Source organism: Dermacentor andersoni, chromosome 5, assembly GCF_023375885.2.
Source record: "Dermacentor andersoni chromosome 5, qqDerAnde1_hic_scaffold, whole genome shotgun sequence".
NCBI classification, from domain to species: domain Eukaryota; kingdom Metazoa; phylum Arthropoda; class Arachnida; order Ixodida; family Ixodidae; genus Dermacentor; species Dermacentor andersoni.
In genome coordinates, this window is record NC_092818.1 from 140881047 (window position 1) to 140900977 (window position 19931).

The window sequence follows — 19931 nt, forward strand, 5'->3', positions numbered from 1 at the left end:
GTCAGATTTTGTACCAAGTTTTGTGCTAATATTGTGGTGCAGCTAAAATTTTCTCCGTAAAGTGCACTCAGCCACTGGACATCTAAGCTGTGCGGGAAAGCCATCCTCTCACTAGCAAAGGCCGCGGGTTTGCGGACAGGTAGGATGCACTTAGACTGCAATGTGAGGGGATCAGGGTGACTGCGCAAAAAAAGAAATCCAGCTGCAATAAGAATGTTCTACCTGGGAGCACAGGTCTAATGGGATGCTCAGCAGCTTTGCTTGTCCACACAGCCTCACTGTGCAAATAAGTCAGCACCTCGCAGCATGCCCATGTCACGCCTCCGTGCCGCATATCACACTTGTTACATTTCAGGACAGTGCGATGGCTGATCCACTACTGCAATACGCGCCTAAGCGAAACTTGTCACTTGTAGTACAGACCTCGAGGGCGATGCGCATTCCGCAATGGGCATTACGAAAGTACCTGCACGCTTTGTGGCACGCTAAAAGGCGCTATTTGAAACTAGGACAGATACATTACACATGCTTACTTGGAATTATAATCAAAACATTTTTTTTCATTCGATCGAAGCTGCTCTCTCTCTTCTTCCTGTAGTTTAATGTAGTATGCCTCGCATTATGTTTGCGGTTGCGCTATATTCTTGTAAATGCAGTACCTCGACAACAGTGAGTTGATCAGATGTCTCACACCAAAGCAAAAAAACAACAAAAGGGGCTTACTGACTATGTGGTGCAGGAATCTTGCTTGCATGTGGCACAAAACATAGGAAGGAGCAAGGACAATGTTCTTGCAGTTCTTTTTTAAGCAATGGTCATAGCATGCAGTACAGCACTGCTTTGTTTTGGTTGGGTGTGAGCACAGTTTTTGCTTTGCTCATTTGTTACTTTCGCTGCACCACCCCAGTCCTGTGCTTACTGCCTGACAGCAAATGCAATGAGTGATTACTAGCACAGGGTCAAATGCCCCCGAGTTTACAGGCATTTGATTCTGCATAAGGCACAGGTTGGCAAGAACTGACATCTAATGGAAATGACTCAATTTTCCAAGTTAACTTGAGTCAGATACACAATTCTTTAATATAATGACTTACTAGCCTAATTTCTTGCCCTGGACAATGTAATTTCAATGTTCCAAAATGTTAAATTAACCAAACTTGCTAATAAATGAATGTATACATATCATTATTCGACATTTGGTTCAGTATACAAAGCAAAGTACTATTCGTATTCAATTTGTATTGCAAAATTTTGATATTCACACACTCCTAATTTGAAGCCATTTTACAGCCTTACTACCTTTTCAGACTTGTAATTGCATCCTCTTTAGCAGCCTGCTGATGCTTTAGCTTCAATGTTAATCATTTCAAAAATCATTACTTGCCTGTGGTTTACTAGTTACTTTCTGCCATGGTGAAAGCAGTGAAGTACAACACCTGTTCCCTTGGTCTCTCATTTTAGCGAAGGCATGCAAAATGGTTTTGGGCAGTAAATGCACACCTGTTCAATTGCTTAGCTTCAATTCCTCATTTAAGGGTTGTTGCAGCAACGCCACTCTTATAGACTTTGTTTTGTAATGTGATATTTATTCTTTATGTCATTGCACATTGTATCACACTGCTTCCTCAAGCTCGCATCTAGTTGACAGAAAACCAATCTCTGTGAAGTTGTTCCTGTTCCTAAATTTTCATCAACTGATTTGGTTATGTGAAGTTTCACTGCATAGAAAGAGGGAACTGAAGAGGAGCTGCGAAATATACGAGTGCCATTTGAAACTGAATATCTGTAGCCAGCATTGGCAAAGAAGTGCTATCCCTATGTTACTTCATATGTTAAAATTGTATTGGAAAAAAAAAGTCAGTTGGTAATGAAGTGTCACAAATGCACCTAAAATTTAACTTTTTCTTTAGCTCCCCTTTTAGAGGATTCTTACTGAAATGGCAGCTGTTACATCTGAGCGAGCACCAATTTAAATGGTGGTGTTGGAACATGATAGTTCGTGTAATTTTATTTGTGGAGTGTGGTATAGTAGCCACAATTTTTGTCTTCCTTGTGGGGAGAAATAAGTTGGTATGGGATGCAGCAAGGAATCCCAGGACGGGGATATTGTAGCTATGCCTTTTTCGATGCTATTCCTTTTCGTCCCTCTTCAGTGGTCAGAGCGACGATCAGTCCGCTTTATCATTGGGAGCATCTGCCGATGACCGTTGGATAAGAGTGGCACAGAATCGAGTGGAAGGCATCGCTACAAAATTACAGCCCAGCTCTGCTGTTGCGATGAATTATGTCAAATATAATGTAGGCTTTAAACATCGCTTCACAAACGAAATGCAAAAAACGTTCATGCAGTTCACGTTGAGCTAGGGGACGAAGGAGTCGCTGGAGTCTGTAGCTTTTCTGAAGATGCTTTGGTGTCTTGTAGCTGCCTCAAAAAGTTGTGTTTTAGTTGTCTTAGCCGTGGGAGGAAGCATTGCACTGTAGCCAGCACCATATTTGTGGCACTGTTGTGCAACTCCTTTAAATACCTGCTGCAGCTCCTGGAGGAAGCATTTCCTGGCCTGCGGCCCTCCCCACTGCCACCCACGCCTCCGCACGAGCCCAGTGCACTGTTGGGAGCTCCTGGATCCCTTCTCCTGGCAGAAGCCGTGCTTCCCCCTCACGGGGACCACCTGTACGCCCAGTGTCAGGCAAGGCCCAACGGAACCGGACCCCCCGAACCTCAGCAGCCAGGACTGCTCAGGGACACAGCGGGTAAGATGGGGAAGTTGCTCGGGCACATTCCTCCCCCCCCCCCCCAAGTGGACTTCTCTGCACCGCACATTTTCCTGACTAATGGCGGCACCGGTCATCGTTCAGAGGAAGACGAAGTGTTAACTTCATATGCTGGGGTTTGTCCCTTGTGCATGGTTTCAGAGATGCATGTCTGCATTTTTTCATGTCATTATTCGTACAAGCAAACTGTGCTTGTACACGCTGTTTGGAAAAATGATTGCGCTGCCATTGGCTGGGCAAACTGACTCCCAGGAAAGCTAGCTTTAGAATTATGAAAAGGGTTTATTCTTATGAGGTTTCAGGATGGGGGGGGGGGGCAGCATGCCTGCCTACTCTCTGCAATTCTTCATAAAGTTTACAAGCTTGGGCTCCTTCTACAATATTACAAACATGCATCAAGTTTTCTGAAAGGAAGAATTAATTTTGTTTGGGAAAACTTTTGAAACACTTGAAGGATAAGGCATGGTGCAAGACGGCAGAAAATGCTTGCAAAGAAATAAAAAAATTAATTGGGAAATTACTTCTGCTGCCCTCTTGTGGCAGTGCAAAGTGCCATATAAGACAGAGTACTTGCTTTATTCGATTACATTCCAACAAAATCACTGAGAAAATAACTGGTCTAGAAATGTGTTTCTTGTTGACATCTGTTGTAGTTTACTGCTGCTGGTCATGTGCTCTGCCTAAACGTCAATGATTGCTCATAAAGGGCATATATAGCCCACAAAAAGCATGTGTGCGCAGGGCAAACATTAAAAAAAAGGGGGGGAGGCTATTCCATCCCATCCCCTCTCCCTGCGTTGTCAAGTTTTGGGGGTCTTTATTAATCTTATGGTTCACAGGTTGGCAAGTATGATGATGCCTAGGCACATTGAATGAAAGGGTGCTGAAACACCTTTTGAATATAACAAAACCTTGCCAATCTGTTAATGAGGCTCTTGTGAAAATGTGAGCCAAATATTATGGCACTGCGTATAGCAGGGAACTTTCAGTCTCATGTATAAAGCAAGGAAGAATCGCTTGTTGTCGCTTCCGTAATGTCATCATGCAGCGTCATCGCAAGTAGTTGGACCCACAACAGCTGTTGGTCGAATTTGTGGTTGCAAGAACATTCTGAGTAGCACAGTTATTGCTAATTTGTCGGCATTTGCACATGTGCTGTGCAGGCCTCCGAGATGGAAAGCGTAGCACACATACCGTGGACGCCGCGGGGTGCTGCCACAAGCCGTCTTGCATTTAACCTTTGGGTTGGGCCTGTGGGGCATTGTGCCCTTGCACCCCCTTATACTGTCCAACCTCAGTATATCAAACACTGATATATCGAATTATTGCTTATATCAAACACTTTCTATATCACCTGGAAAATTGGATGCATTTTTTATTTTTTATTTCGAACGGGTGTCGGACGTAAAATGGATATATCGAACTCTGCCACCCCAGACCACGTGTGCTCTGTTGACAGGCGGCAAGCTTTTCCGCAACACCCTCGAAGATAGCGATGGCACAATGGGCGTTCCTGACTGCTGCTCACTATAGCTACACAAATCGATTGCGCCGACGGTGCCATTTGAATGTAGCAGCATACGCAAGTGGCGGCTTGGCTTGTTAGACAACATCAATGACGCATTGCATTTACCGCACTGACTCCTCCTCGGTGCCACGCTATGCACCTGCCGTGCCTCGTGAAAAATGGCGGTTTGCTTCCACAAAGACGTGCGACAGCGCGCATTGACTGGGCTCATTCATAGACACCATGGCAGACACGACTTAACCCTTTCAGGGTAGATTTTGTTCGCACGCCTGTGAGCACTAAACGAGCGAGAAACAGGCAGTTGCCCTTTGAGTGATTCGTAATGAGATAGCTATCAGTTTTGCGAGCACAAGAAGCCAAAACTGCCTGCAGAACAAAACCCAAACCGCTGCCTGCCGGTGCGCGCGCCAATGCGTGAGCAGTGGTATATAGACGCACCGGAGCAAACTAGCTCTAAAACAAACCATGTAACGAAAACCGAGAGAGGGAGGCACAAGAAAAAAATTCCCTGTATTCCCAAATGGCAGGACATGCCACGAAAGAAAAAAATAGGAAATTGGCATGCTTTTTAAACGTACAGACGGCGCCGTAAATATAACGGCATCAACGATTTTGGACTTGTTCGCGGCGCCATTTATTTATGTCATTTACCCTGAAAGAGATAATACTTTGTTATTGACAGTGTTTCAAATTGCTTCAATTGACGGACGTGGAGAGAGAGAGGGATAAGAGAGAATCATTATAGAATAAAACAAAATATGAGGTCCCATGGTTGGGGCCCTTAGTCCAGGGCTCCACTGGCGTGAGGACTCGCTGGGCTTGGTCTGGGAAAGCCAGTTGGCAAACCTGATCCTCATCCATAAGCCACACCTCCAACTGCCTGTTAAAATCTTGTTTTTAGTTGTGTGGAACTTCCATGTGTCGGTCTGTTTGGGTACATCCACTTGCTGTGCGGTAACGTCTGGGCGCCACCGCGCCACGGGCATTCGTCAGTGTATTGTGTGTGGTAAATATGGCCAAGTGTATGTAGCTTTGGGTACATGTGTGTTTGAAGTCGGCGCCAACTCCTCGCCTGTTGACTGTTTAAATTTGGGTGGGGGTGCCCATATTGCCTCCGTGCCCCTGTTGCTGTATCGAGAATGTCACTCAGTGTAGAGGGGGGCTCGTCACTCGGCATGTAGAGATTGCAGCGGAAGTAGCGGCCAAATGAAGGCGCTGCCGAGGTTTATCCCGCAAGCGCTGATTTTGCCCTGCTCCCAACTTCAGCTGAGTCTGTAGCTGCTTTGGCCCTTCTACGCCGCTACTGCAGTGCTATAGAAGGCACCGGCCTCTTACTTGTGGATCGTTTAGACTATGTTGGGGACGCTATGGTTAAGCACGTGGCTGCCAATAAGAAGCAGGCTACACTACTGCAGTACTTTCAGCCAAAGAAATAAATACTTTGTGTGAAGCTTCAAGGGTGTATTTGCTACGCCACGATTGGTTCATTAATTGATTTGTACAAGTTCTTTACGCATTTTTTTACATTATTTTATATATTGAATTCTGGCTATATCGATCCACAGTATTTCGTGATCCCTGCGCTGTTCGATATATTGAGGTTTGACTGTATAGCGAAGGTATCTTCGTGTCAGTTGTGACTCAGTTATAAGGAAGGCTTGACTGTATGTTGTTGGTGCAACTTGGGTAAGATACATTTGCAGGGTTTCTCTGCCACAACGGTTGTGTGAAGCTCTGTGATTATCCTTGATCTGCATTGTGTATGTTGTGGTGTCCATTCTAATTAACACAGCAGTGAACTCATACATGTGTTACATTTTTGCTTGCTTGCAGAGCAAGGAGTGGACTCTCGGCAGTGTGTGCTATGTGGTCAGCCTGGTGATGACTCCTGTACCGTGAGTTTCCTTCCGAATTGCATCGGACTTATTCAGCTCAGAGAATATGGGGAACTGTGATAGGATGTGAGAGCTTGGATAAAACCAACTGAATTATGTCTAAGCATTCTGTGCTTGACGCCGCAGTTCTGCGAGATTTGGAATATATTTTAAATGGCCCCCAAACCACACTGAGCTCAAAGTTTTGTTGTATAGTGACAGCTTTCTGACCTATTTTCATGGAAGAAAGGTATGCATTATAATTGGCTAAGTGTACAGTGAAATCTCAATATAACAAATCACGCAGGACTGCCGAAAGTACCGTATTTACTCGCGTAATGAACCCACTCGCGTAATGAACCCACCCCCCACTTTTGTCGTCGAAAATTGAATTTTTTTTTTTTTTTACGTCGCGTAAATAACGCGCACCCGCCCGCAGGGTCGGTGTTCAGCATGTTCGCGTTATCTCGGCTCAATTGGCCGGCGCTGTCGACTGTCGACGATCATAAAATTGTCTGATCGCGCAGTGATAAAATAAACATCATTTGAAGCCAACGATGCTGAACACCGGCGACGCGAACGCGGGTGACGCGGGCGTCGACTGCACGCTTTCGTTGATCGTTCATTGACCTTGCATGATTCGTTGGTGGATGCGCAAAGGGCTTTACTGGGGCGTCCTCTTTGAAATGGGGTGACGGCAGTTTCCACCACGCTCGGCTATTTTCTTTGTATTTCTCGAACCAATTTGTCAAACTTCTCTAGATTCTTTTTTTTTACAATGATGATGATGATGATGCAGGTTGCCGAGTGCCATCTATTAAATGCAAAGCAAACCTCTGCTTATAGCGCCATGCATGCGCGGCGGCGGCAGAACGAAGTAAAGACAACGCACTTGGACAGCGTCGGTCGCCATTTCGCCAGTCCTATTTTGTTGCTGTTTAAGTGCTTCGCTACGACCTTTGCATTATTTCGTGCGTGCTGTGCATTTTCTGCGCGTTGTGCGATGGGGCGTTACGCTAGCTACACGGCCGGTTTTAAGCTCAAAGTCGTGGAGCATGCTTTGGAGCATGGCAATCGCGCGGCTGGACGGCATTTTAGTGTAGACCCCGTGCGTGTGCGCTACTGGAGGAATCAACAAGAGGAACTCAGAGCGACGAAGAAAGATCGCCGGGCCTTTCGCGGGCCGAAGCAGGGCAAGTTTCCTCGCGTCGAGGAAGAAGTTCTGAGCTATGTGAAGAGGCTCCGCAACGAAGGATGTGCCGTATCCCACGAGCTGATACAGAATCACGCGCGGGCCACTGCAAGAAGTCACAGCAGTGAAGACGACGCGCTGTGGGAAGACGACGACGCCGACGAAGTCGCAAGCGATATGAGTGGAAGCGTGGATTCAGATAGCGAGCCCGAGTGAGACAGACCATAAGCAGCCAGCAGCATGAAAATAAAAATGAATTTTTAATTCACATTCATCGCGTACGTGTTTTTACTATAAAGGTAAGGTTGGGATTGCGATTTTCCTATCTTCATTGTGACATGAAATTTCGACCTAAAAAATATCTAAATTTTTTTTCCCCGCGTAATGAACCCTCCCCCCAAATTTATGTCAACTTATCTGGAAAAAAGGTGGGTTCATTACGCGAGTAAATACGGTAGTTTATTATTCTGAAAGGTCGTTTTAGTGAAAGCCCCAAAATTAACCACTCCACCCATTAGGCCATCAGTTAATAAGTTGTTACCGTTTTAGCTATCCAGGAAAATGTCGCTGTTGGCTATCAATTTGTGCCGTTGCTTTATTCCATAGATTCTGCCGCCACGCACCACTGAAGCACCTTGAGTGACGTGTGCAAAGCAGGCTCTGACGCTGAGAAAACTACTGACAAAAAGGAAGCTCCATGTCGCTTCTGCGTCCATGCCGCTTGTTTGTTGGCTTTCACATTCCTTGCCATGTACACTGCAAATGTCTCAGTTGAGGCACACACCTGAATTATGTCAAAGCGCAAGTGCGTGTAAATGACGCTGTCCACAAGGTGCAAAGTGTGACCGTGTTGCATCCCTGCGACTACAGACGTTGCATCTCTCAACACGCGTAGCTAGCACAGCCACAGAAAGAAGTGTGAAAGAAAGGGGCGTTTGCAGAAAGAAGGGCGAAAGAAGGAAGAGACGTGCCTCCATTGCTAGGCGACACTTACCTACGGGGAGCATGTGCTTGCAAAATCCGATGCACCATTGCATCCGGAATAGATTAAAAATATTCTCTCCTGCATTTTTGTTTTTCTTTTAGCGCCCTCTCAGGTTTTTTGAACCCGTGCACCGCGACGTCCACTTTCAATGCCTTGTCTGCTATCCTACTGTTTTGGCTGCCATGAAGGATACACGGAAATCTAGGAATCCACAGATTTCGGAATATTAGTTCGTAATGCTGAGGCGCTGTTAACATAACACAGAAACTGAATAACGATCATTATTCTGAAATGTTCGGTATTCTGAAGTTCGTAGTAGTGAAGTATTTTTACATTGGAAACCATAAGAAGTCAGCTGGTGATTTCTGAAAAGTTCGTTAGTGTAGTGTTCGTAGTAAAGAGATTTTACTGAAGTAGTGCTCTTTTAAGTGTGGATCTGAGGAATTTGATGCAATAAATGCATTGTTGGTGTGTGCCATGCTCTTTCATGCAGAAGTCCGGCCGACTCTTGTATGCTGGCCAGGATAACTGGGTGCACGTCAACTGTGCGCTCTGGTCGGCGGAGGTCTTTGAACAGGGTGATGGTGCCCTGCACCGGGTGCATTCTGCCATCTCAAGAGGGCGCTACCTGGTAAGCGTGGGTGGCCACTGTTAGCTAGATGAAAGTGTGGTGCAAAAAAAAAAAATACGAGCAGTCAGAATGGATGCATTTTTGGTGGGCTCTGGTGGGCTCTGGACTGCAGTTGCAAGTCCATGTGACCCGGTAAGTAAACACTGCAAAATTTTGTTGAAGACAGATCAGCTTTTTAGTAACCTTCTGAGGGCCACAGTTTTAGGTTTGTGCCATCAGTTTTTGTCATATGTTTAAAATATGCTTATTTGGGTGCCCAATACATAAAAGCCTCTTTTGTTTTAGACATTTCTGTAACTTTAACCTGCAAGCAAGGCAAGGTCCATCACGTCAGATCCAGGGTCTCAGTGATTCTCTTTGCTTGGGCACAGTAGCTCGGCACTCCATATGCAGCTCAGTGTGCACTTTGTACTATGAGCGCTACCATATGCTTAATATGGCTTTCAATGCATGCAGTACAGAATGATGTGTACATTTACCTCCTTTTTCCGCCGATGCTGTGAAATCTGGTTATACTTGTATAGTTGCACCTTGAGAATGTTTTTGAGAAGGGAAAGGGTGCAGCTATTACCACAGTCATTTGATTGAAGCACGCTCTAGTTCCAACCAGCATTATGGCTCTCGACGAGGTCAGACTTGCTTGCATAGCTGTAGCACCCAGGAGTTTTATTTGTGCAATACGCTGAGCAGTTCTGCTTCTGCAGTTGCATTTTACAGTGGAATCTCGGGTGCTACTTACTTGCAATTTAATCGCAATTTGTATTTATAAGTTTGAGCATTTGCCTGCCGTCACTTATTAACTCCTGCACAAGTGGTCTGTGTTTCCTTTCTTGGGTTGTTTTTGCGTTGCTGTGTGTGTGTTTGCAAAGGCCACAGCCGCAGTGAGCTGGTAATTATAGCTTCTGCCTGCTTTCTTTGTGTGACATATTTCTTAGTTGCAAATAAAATACACTAGACATGTCAGTGTTATCACATTGCACATATCTAGTGCCAGTATCAGTGATGTGTAAAAACAACAGTCTGGCCCACTAAGTAGCACTACTGATGTCTGCATGGATTGGTTAAATTTCACCGAGCTGTGCTTCTAATCTTGTGTATGTTGCCTACACGTGCGGATTGTCGGCAGGCATTCAGGAGGGTCTACAGAAAGTGTTGTTTGTATTGCTGTAATTATAGAATCGCAGTGACAGCACTCGTCTGCCCTTTTGGGGTTGCAATGTTGCTTCTAGCTTCAGTGGCTGCAATAGGTGGGGTGATTTGGCTAGCTGAAGTTGTACTTCAATAAAGTAAGATTAAGCGTTGTAAGCATGCACGCAGCATTTTGCAAACATGCAGTAAAACAAATTTCAGTGACTGACTTTTCTGCTGACTTTTTACTTTGAAACTACCACAAGAGAATCGCTGATCTGTATACTTACCTGACAAAATGCAGCGCTGCGAGGTGTGTGGCATCGTGGGTGCAACGGTAGGGTGCTGCGTACGAGGGTGCCCCGCCAACTTCCACTTTGGCTGCGCACAAGCAGCGCAAGCCGTCTTCCAAGCCGACAAGAAGGTCTTCTGTTCCTTCCACCAGAGCAATGTCAACCGAGAGGTGCGTGTTACCGACTGTCTTTCCCAGCAGGGGCTGGCTCCCTGCATGGCTGAATCATGTTACAAAGAACACAGATACAGAAGTTATCTTTTGATTCTCTCTCTCTCTCTCCCTCCCTCCCTGAAACTCCGTTTTGGAGGTATAGGGGACTAGCGTAGTGCATTATTCTGGATAGAGCTTGTACCAAATTTTTATTTTGAGTAGTGAATTCTTTCTGAATAGTGAAATGTGTTGCCCTTGTGCAGGTGGTTGAAGGGGACAAGTTTTCCGTCTGCCGTGCAGTCTATGTGGACCACCAGGATGTCAATCCTAAATGGCAGAAAGCCTGGGAGGGAACTCTTGCCCAGGAGATGACTGTCATTGCAGGTACTGTGACGCGCACTTTCTTACTTGTGTCTTACACTTTGAGTGGTTTCATTCACGTTGCCTTAATAACACTTTGCTTGTTATTATTACCAGTCTAATTGTGCCCACTGATGGTTGAAGGTGTCTCCTGAACATTCACGGGTACAGGGCAAGTTTGGTTTATGCAGGACAGAGATAATGAGGAGATCCCTGTCCTGCATAAGTCCTTTGTCCTGCAGTGCACCTAATTAAGGTTATGATGATGGTAAATACTGTTAAAAAGTAGCGGTCAGTTTGAAAATTTTGTCAGTGATGCAACCTTTCACTAGAGCCTCATAGCCACCACAGCAACTCATGGTTACACAAAGGGGTCTACATGCCAGCATTGTGAGATGCCTGGTAGCTGCCAGAGTACTGTTTCAAACTGAATGGGATTCATAAATTTTTTTTCATTGTCCCCCTTCCAGAGATCTATGAAAAACTTGCCCAAGTGACCTGGGGTTCTGTTGGAAGGGGCAAAATATAGGCTATTCTTTGAACACAATCTTTACTTGTTCATAGCTTCACATTTTTGCATATGAGGCCCATAACAAGTTTGTACTGGTAGAGTGAAAGCTTGGGCCTTTTAAACTGTGCTTCATGGCTGCCTTTCTCTAGCAGACAATGTGGCATCTTGCACCTATGCAGTGTCGTGTTGTATGTTCTTATACAGGGTCCATGACCATCGAGTGCCTGGGACACTTGACAGAGGCGTCGGACCTTGAAAATGTTCTTGTTCCTGTCAACTACAGGTACGCCTTTTTTCCTGCTGTCACACTGGTCGTGGAAATGGCCTGTTATACGGTACTTGAATAACAAATTTTTTTATTCAAGTGGTGGCACTGTGACCGTAACTTCGCTGAATTTTGCTTGCCCTTGTGCTGCTAGTGCAAGAATAAATTGTGTGGTGAAAGAGTACAAGACACCGAGGTTATGAAAAAGCAAGTTCTATGGCAGCCTCTGCATTCATTCACACAGGCATTGAGGTAACTGCATACTTGTTTATGCAGCCACGTAGCGCATAATCAGGCGGTAGGCCTATGTCTTGAAGAATGAATATTCAGTCTTGACATCCACATTGTAAAAATGTGTGCATAATGTCGCTGCCATTGCATTGTCATGCTGCCTTTCTGTCATTTTCTCTTTACATAGGGCAGTGAAGGAAAAAATGTAATTTCAAGGTGAATGTGCTGAACATTATCAGTCAATCCTGACTAGAGGTAAATGTACACTTACTATCATCACGACTGCTAGCAGTCTTGCTAAAGTGTTGAGACAGTGGATGGATAAATGCCTACCATTTCAGAGAGTGAAAAAAGTGCAGTGTGGAAAGACACGGAAGGGAAAGAGCAACAGCATTGCGCTCCCCCCCCCCTTTTTTTTTACTTATTTCTTTTCTTGTGTCTTTTATTGCGACAGCAATTATGTGAATGCTTTAGGCATGCTGTGGTCATGCTGTCCCACTATCGACAATGCATGCGCTAATCATGCGCAGAAGGTTAGACAGTCTCCAGAGACGCCGAGTGCGTATGGCTGTAAAAGCGACACAGCGGAGTTTACGCATCATCGATGCGCCACTCAATCAACTTGGTGGGAGAGCCAGGACAATCTTGTGCCTTCTGCTGCTGGCATGAGTGGTGTGTGTAAACACACAATAAGCGCGCTAGCATTCCTGCTGTGCTGCTGTGTGTATACGCCGGTCTGAGCAAAACGAACAGTAAACATCAAGCTAACTTTACCTATCTAGTATTTCACTGGGCACTGTCTAACTCTGATGGTTTCCTGTTGGTCTCATCTCATGCACCATGGAAATATGACACTCTCAATGCCACTGGCAACAACCCCCATCCTGCCAGCATTGCGAGATGCCTGGTAGTAGCTGCCAGAGTACTGTTTCAAACTGCATGGGATTCATAAACTTTTTGCATTGTCCCCCTTCCAGGGATGTACAAAAAACTTGCCCAAGCGTACACTTCAGCTGATATCAAGACATTTATTGCACTGAATGTTATGTGCGGCACCATCTTACAAAAATGAGAGGGACACTAAAACAAGAATTAAGTTAGTATAGACTAATAAAATATTCTTTCAAGATAACATTTTTGATAATATTGTGGTAATTGCTTGATCGTTAAAGTAAAAATGAAACTTAAACATGTAACTTTTAATTTTCACATCGAAACCCCAAATTTTCACATCGAAACCCCAGTGAAGGTGTGTCAATGGGACATTGATTTCAAAGTATTTTTTTTCTTATTAGGGCCGTTGTGGCTCATACAAATTCTTGGAGCTTGGTAAATGTCATCTTTGGCTGTTCTAGAGTGCAGTGCAAGCACTCTAGAATACTCTAGGTAGATTGAACTATCTCCAGGATCAGCCCACTCTAGTTGGTGTGCTGACCCTCAATACAATGTAGAAGCAAATGAGTCTTTTCCTGGAGACAGTATAATGCACGCACATAAGTAATGTGGTGTAGGTCTCTGCGTCTTGAGATTCAGTGGCGAGCAGCTAACCACTATGGTGCAATATGCTGTGCAGAATATAATCAATTGCATGGAATTTATTTAACAGCTTCACGAAAGCTTCGCTTCCCAGATTTCCAACATGTGGGTTGGATCTGCAGAATTTTATTTTGGTATATTAAAAGAATAATGCACTGGTACAGCTCAAGTTATTTTTCTGTTTAGTGTCCCTTAAAACTTTATTGCAGGTGGTTGACGACTAGGAATGGTGTTTCTTGGCTTTTCTTGCACATTGCCTTTGTGGGAGGAAAAAAAAACGCACACACAATCTGGATGTTCTTTTTACATGGTGCAGGGTTCGGCGCATGTTCTGGAGCACCCAGAATCCTAGGCAGCGAGTGGTGTATGTGTGCCGGACGTATGAGGTGCGTCCGCCACGCCCTCCACCATGCGAGGAGGACTGGGGAATAAATGTGACCACTGTACACGACGACCCATCCCCCGTTGGGAGTGCCCTAGCACAATGTGATATTTCGTCTGCAAACTGTGATAGCACGGGTGGCGGGCTCAGTGTGTCATCAAGTGACGGCTTGCCTGCTCCACCTGCCCCCGACTTGGATGACCTTGATGCCAAAATCCTTGATGAACTTGCTCGGTGTGTCCAGAGCAGCGACAGCCAGATGGACTTTGCTGAGCTCCTGGAGAACATATCGAGGTCGTGTGACCCGGTGGCTGCTTCCTCCAGAAGTGCTGATGGCGGTAGCAGCAGTAGCAGCAGTGTTGCACCGACAACCAGTGTAAATAGTGGTGGTAGTGAGTTTGCAGAGGCAGCAACATCTGCGACACCTCCTGCTGTGGCAGACCAGTCATTGACAGTGTGCCAGGACAAATCGGTGAGGAGTAGTGATGTAGCTAAGTGCGAGGCAGTGACTGCCCCTGCGGTCGGTGGCAAGGACCAGCAGCCGCTGCATCGGGATAGTGCCCGAGGGGTCATTGAGCCACCTCTGGTGTCCACTGTGCCATCCCCTGAGGCACATGTGACGGTGCAGAGCAGTGGGCAGCAACTGGCTAGCAGTGGTGCAACGTCGTCTACTCCGAAGTGTGTCGCAAAACCTGTGAAACAGCAGCAGCAGCAAAGCGTGTGTGGGTGCACCTGTGAAAACCGGACAGCCAAGACAGTAGCTAGCAAGCTGGCTATGACACCCAGCCGGGCGCGGTCGCGGCCAGCTGCTTCCCCGAAGACCATCCTGCCCAAGGTGCCAGGTTCCCAGTCCCAGGGTTGTCAGCAGAGGTCGAGGCCTGCCTCTTGCCAGCAGCAACCCCATCAACACCAGCATCAGCCACAGCAGCAGCAGCAACAGCAGCAGCATCATCATCACCAGCATCACCAGCAGCAGCGAGCAACCTCAATGGTGCCACACGCCCTGCAGGCCCAGTCGCCGTGCCTCGGCATACCCCCTGTGGCCGCCACGCAGCCCCTGGTCAGCTACTCCCCATATGCTTACAACTTTCCCATGATCAACCAGTTCCCATCGACCATAAACATGACGAGCGTGAGCTGTGACAAGTTTGAGGTGTATGAAGTGCCTGGCGGCACCATCATCATACCACGGCAGCACTACCGACTTGAAAATTGTGTGTCTACGCTGAGCATGGCAGCAGGGGCTCAAGTCGCCTACCTGGGCTCACTGCCTCTGGTGGCAGCGCCCTTTATGCAGCCAGCAGCACCACCACTTGCGTTCATTGGTGGCCTCGGAGGCCAAGCTCCGGCACCTGTAATGCCCCTTGCTTTGCAGTCGCCTGGTGTGTGCGGCCAGGTGCCCCTTGTAGCAGGCAGCGGGCTCGTAGCAAATGCTGGTGTCATGGCCCCCGGTGTGGCCTCGGCGGGACTCATGACGTCAATCACCAGTCAGACCTCCATGGTGAGCACTGGACCAACACCAGGTTCCAGGTCATGCCCGACGTCCAAGCGCGTTCCCTGTTATGCAAATGCACACCGCAACATGCTTGCCCAGAAACAGTGTGCCAAGGCAGCCATGATGCGGAAGAGGCTGCTGCAGTCTGGGAAACAGGTGGCAAAGACTATTGTGGCCCAAAGCCAAACGTTTGTGGCTCGGGAACAGTGCACTAAGTGCGTCGTTCTGCCAGTGCGTACAGCAGCGACCTCTGCTGCTGCAGTCGCTGCTGTGAGTGATGCTGTGAAAGTTGCACCTGCAACAACCACCTCCCCACCAGCAGCGCCAGTAGTCACGCCAACAAGCACGACTTCGGCTCCTTCTCCACCAGTGTTGCCAGCAGCAACCGATGCACCACGCAGTGCCCCGTCCCCCGAGGTTTATCCCGAGCCAGACTCGTCAACGGAGTTCCTCAGCGGACCGGGACGCGTGTCACCAGTGCTTCTGCCACCGCCACAGCCGCCATTCAGCCCAAGCCCCCAGGAGAGTCCTCGTGGTGCGGGCGACTCGGGTTCTCTCGGTGCAGAGTCCATCTTTGCACTGCTCCAAAAAGCGGCTCAACGCATTCTTCAGGATGGCTGGCCAACTGACGGTGATCCTGAGCCGTGCCCTCCAACATCGTCCACGGCCGTGCCTCCAGAAGGCAAGGAACCTGTGCATAGCACGGTGGGAACGCTGCCTCCAGCGGTGCCGCTGCAGGAGGAGATGCGCTCGTCGCACTTTGAGCGGCCTTACGTTGTCTATGAAATCAGCAGCGAGGATGGCTTTTTGCATTCTTCACCTGATGCACATGGTATGGGGCTCCTTTTTCTTTGCCCGAGCATGTCTTTCAGTTGTTACCTACTCCTGCTGTTGTTTGCTTGCTTGATGTTGCGCATTGTGTATTTGGGGGGAGTTCCAATCAGATAGTGTGTGTTGCAGTTGTCTATGGCTGATTTGTGATGTATTCTTTTTGTAGGGGTGTGCAAGTATTCGAAATTTTGACTGCAAATTGAAATGTCCTTGTTATTTGATTTGCATACAATTCAAGAATTTGCTGTTTGAAATTGTTGAATCTATATATTTTTTAAGTACGTCAGAGATGACAATGCTTATTGTGGCCTGAAATAATAGAAAACAATACCACACACGTGCATCAGCGCATTTTCGTGTGCTGCATACTTCCCCGTGCTGCTGCTAGATGGTGAGAGCTGCACGTTGACCTCTGATGCAATGGGTCCTGGGTGTGCGCAAGTCGCTGGCTGCATCGGCGCCATTTTGACCAAAGGATTTGTTCCTGTAAAGGGCCACACTTCGTCAAAATTGTGAAAAAAAAGGTTCAGCTCTTACATGAGTTTATACAGTATGTGCGAATTTGTTGTCGCAATTTAGCCGAATCACTTTATTATTGGCCATTCGCACCATGCCTCTGTCCCTTTAAAGCAATGTGCGGTGCAGTAGTATCAATGCTTCTCTCTTTGAATGGAACCTAGATGCATCTGATGACATGCGGTTCCTTTTTTCTTCATTACTGTCACTGTCATGGTGCACCAGATAACTTAAAAGCAGTTGTTCCTCATTCGTACAAGCTCCTCAGTTTACCGGACAACCATTTGCTGATGGCATTGCATACATTTGACTATGCCTTTAAATAAGCCATCTATATAATCAGTAGGCCATGTCAGTAGGCCTCTTTTATACCAAGAGGACTCTGCACTAACTTTATATTTCACTATAGTGAAAAATAAAATATTCAATTCTATATTTGGGGGTTGTTTTTCTCGAATATTCATATCAAATTTGATTAGGAGATTTTACTATTCGATCAACCCTAATTACACAATTTAGTGACTTTTTAAATATCCATCATGTTTTGCAATCTATCAGGTTCATTAGAAATTCATTTATCTTCACTTTTTGCTGCAGTGCAGACATCCATTGTGGCATATGTCTACTTAGTAAGGCAACTCTTTATTATGGGCACCAGAACCACACATTTTAAAATTGAGTGTGTATTCACCAGCTTGCTTCTTTTCACTCCTAGTTTGCTTTGCAGTGATGCTGCACCTACAGCCAAACCTCATTATAGTAAACAGTGAAAATCCCTGTAGTTTGGCATAGCTGAAATTTGTTATCATAAACTTATGCCAGAAGAATGATGTTAACATACAGCCAAATCTCCTCAATATTTTGTGAAGTTTACAAATTAGGCTAGTTCTACGATTTTATTAATGTTGTGTTATGTTTTAAGAAAGATGAGTTCTGTTCGCGAAAAAGCTTTAAAGGGCCCCTGAAATGGTTTGGACAAAATTTGTAGACGCATAGGGTACAGCTAAAGTTAATCATTCACACCACAATTTGTGTGAGCTACGGACGATTATAAGTTAACCTCCTCCACAGTCATGCATTTTCTCCTCAACTCGTTTGCCAAGTGACCGGGGCTAAGCTCCGCATTCACTGGCTCTGCATCATGATGGCATGTCGTGTCGTCGACTTCCGGTTCTCTAGGAGCAAGCGCGTTAAGCCTCTCCAAACTCTGTGCCAGCTGGCTTGGCAGTTGACCCCAAGCGAGAGCTATCAAAGCAGCGTGCGTTGCGAGCAGTCTGTGGAAGCGCCAAACATGTCTGGTATTCCGATAATCACAGGCAAGCTGGGCATTTCGGAAGATGGCTGGAGGCATAAACTCAAGCTGATGAAGGAACTTTAGTGTAGACGTACGTGAGTGGCCTGATCGATCTGCATGGTCCAGCCACATGTCACAGCGCTCAACCAGCCAAACAAAGCGCTAATATTGCTCTAACCAAGTGTAAAACATTTTAAACATTTACAAAAACAATGTGTTGATGATTACACTCCTGCGAAAAATTTACGCCAACAGCAAAGAATACATTTCGTTACTGCTACTGTGTATGGTTGAGCTCTGTGCCACCAGGTGGCTGCACCATGCAGACCATTCACATTTGCACTTCTGCTCATCCCGTTAAACGGCACAGTCAAGCGGCTACCCTGTCCCCTTGCGCTTGCGTTTGCCGTAATACCTGACTCGCGAAACGCTATTGGTTAGTAATCTTCCGGTGTAGAGTGACGGCCGCAAACGCGCAAATCTTGGCGCCGATCGGATAGCGGCAGTCCGATGGGCAGCAGCCAGTTCGCTCGTCTGCTGCCTTGCAGAGGGACACGATGTTGCAGCTTGACATATTGCCAGTCGCTATGTTTGCAGTCCACAACGCAACAGAGTTGAATCATAGTGCTCGCGAAAAGACAGACCGACTCTGACCGCAGAGCTCTCGTCAAAATGGAGTACGTTGTAACACAAGCAGACAACGCTTGCTGTGTGCGGGAAGTGCTTAAGTGTAGTGAGAAATTGTTCTTGTGCATTCTCTTTCTGTTACTTTCATTTTTATAGAAACAAATGAACTAACATTCCAACTACTACGAACATCATTTGTTCGCCATAAAAATGGAAAAATTATCGGTGACACGCCCTGGGCAGCCAATCAGATAGCTCGCCCTAATGATGTCATATAGGTGATTTACGTCATATGGGTAGGGGCGGCTGAAAATTTGCCGAGCAGTGTGCTGCGACCAGTAGTGATGCACATTTTTAAAACCTTGTAATAAATTACATGCTCTACACGGAGCACTTAGATGCATCAATTAATGATCAGAAGGACCTACTCTAACGACTCAGTATGTTTGTACAAAATCGTCCAAATCATTTCAGGGTCCCTTTAAAGGTGTTCAAATACAGAGTGGCGCAAGGCACCATATACCAGAGGCATACTTGCATTGAACAAGTTTATGCAGTATAGTTCCCTAAGCAGGTGAGATCAGCAACAGCAAAGTCGCTGAAAAAGTCAGTTGGATCTAAAACAATGCTTTGCTAATAAGTCTGTTGCTCAGAGTTTCCTGCCGCGTCAGTGCCATGTCTAAAGTATGATCATCATTAATAAGCTCCATATGTATACCACAAAAGTGTGTGCTAAAGGTAAAGTTTATGAAAATACATGCTGTCCTCCACGTCCCCATCCACGTGATTTTCACGAATTTTAATGTTCTCAGGTTGACAGATATGTTTAAGACGAGTGACTTCACCATGTATGTCAGAGCTCTCTTCCGCTTAGTGTTTTCCACCATGCGTTCCGCATGGCCATGTACATAGACTATCTCACTGCACAGAACAAGCAGCATTTAAGCAGGATTCACATGACAGACGTGATTACGATGAATAAGTCACGTGATATGGAATGCGCATAGGATAACTTCGCAGCTAGCGTTCACACAACAGAGGATGACAGCATGGGTGGAGCAACCCTTTTGTGACTCCCAGACACTTGGGTGACAGAGCCGAAAATCTCAACGGTGATTTGGCTTTCCGCTGTATTGTGAAGTGCTTCGTACAAACCATGGAAATGCTGCAGAAACGGATGACATATGATCATGTGATACGAAATCCGCAAGCTCAAAATGCGATTTGCTTCCTATGTGGGAGTGGGTGCACAGCAATCAGCTCCAATATCATTAGCATGTCTGCACATGCCACTGGGTCTTGGAAACCATGTGCCAAGGTTGACTATT

General features: G+C 46.3%; 1 protein-coding gene across 1 annotated transcript in view; it reads left to right on the forward strand.

Moving 5' to 3' along the window:
* The window catches only part of trx (histone lysine N-methyltransferase trithorax), a 101618-nt gene that overhangs the window by 59248 nt on the left and 22439 nt on the right, over positions 1–19931 (forward strand). Inside the window, exons 21-27 of the mRNA XM_050178724.2 lie at positions 2535–2751; positions 6134–6195; positions 8845–8982; positions 10415–10573; positions 10819–10939; positions 11631–11709; positions 13775–16167. Coding sequence (XP_050034681.1) covers positions 2535–2751; positions 6134–6195; positions 8845–8982; positions 10415–10573; positions 10819–10939; positions 11631–11709; positions 13775–16167 — 3169 coding nt within the window. The remainder of the gene's footprint in view (positions 1–2534; positions 2752–6133; positions 6196–8844; positions 8983–10414; positions 10574–10818; positions 10940–11630; positions 11710–13774; positions 16168–19931) is intronic.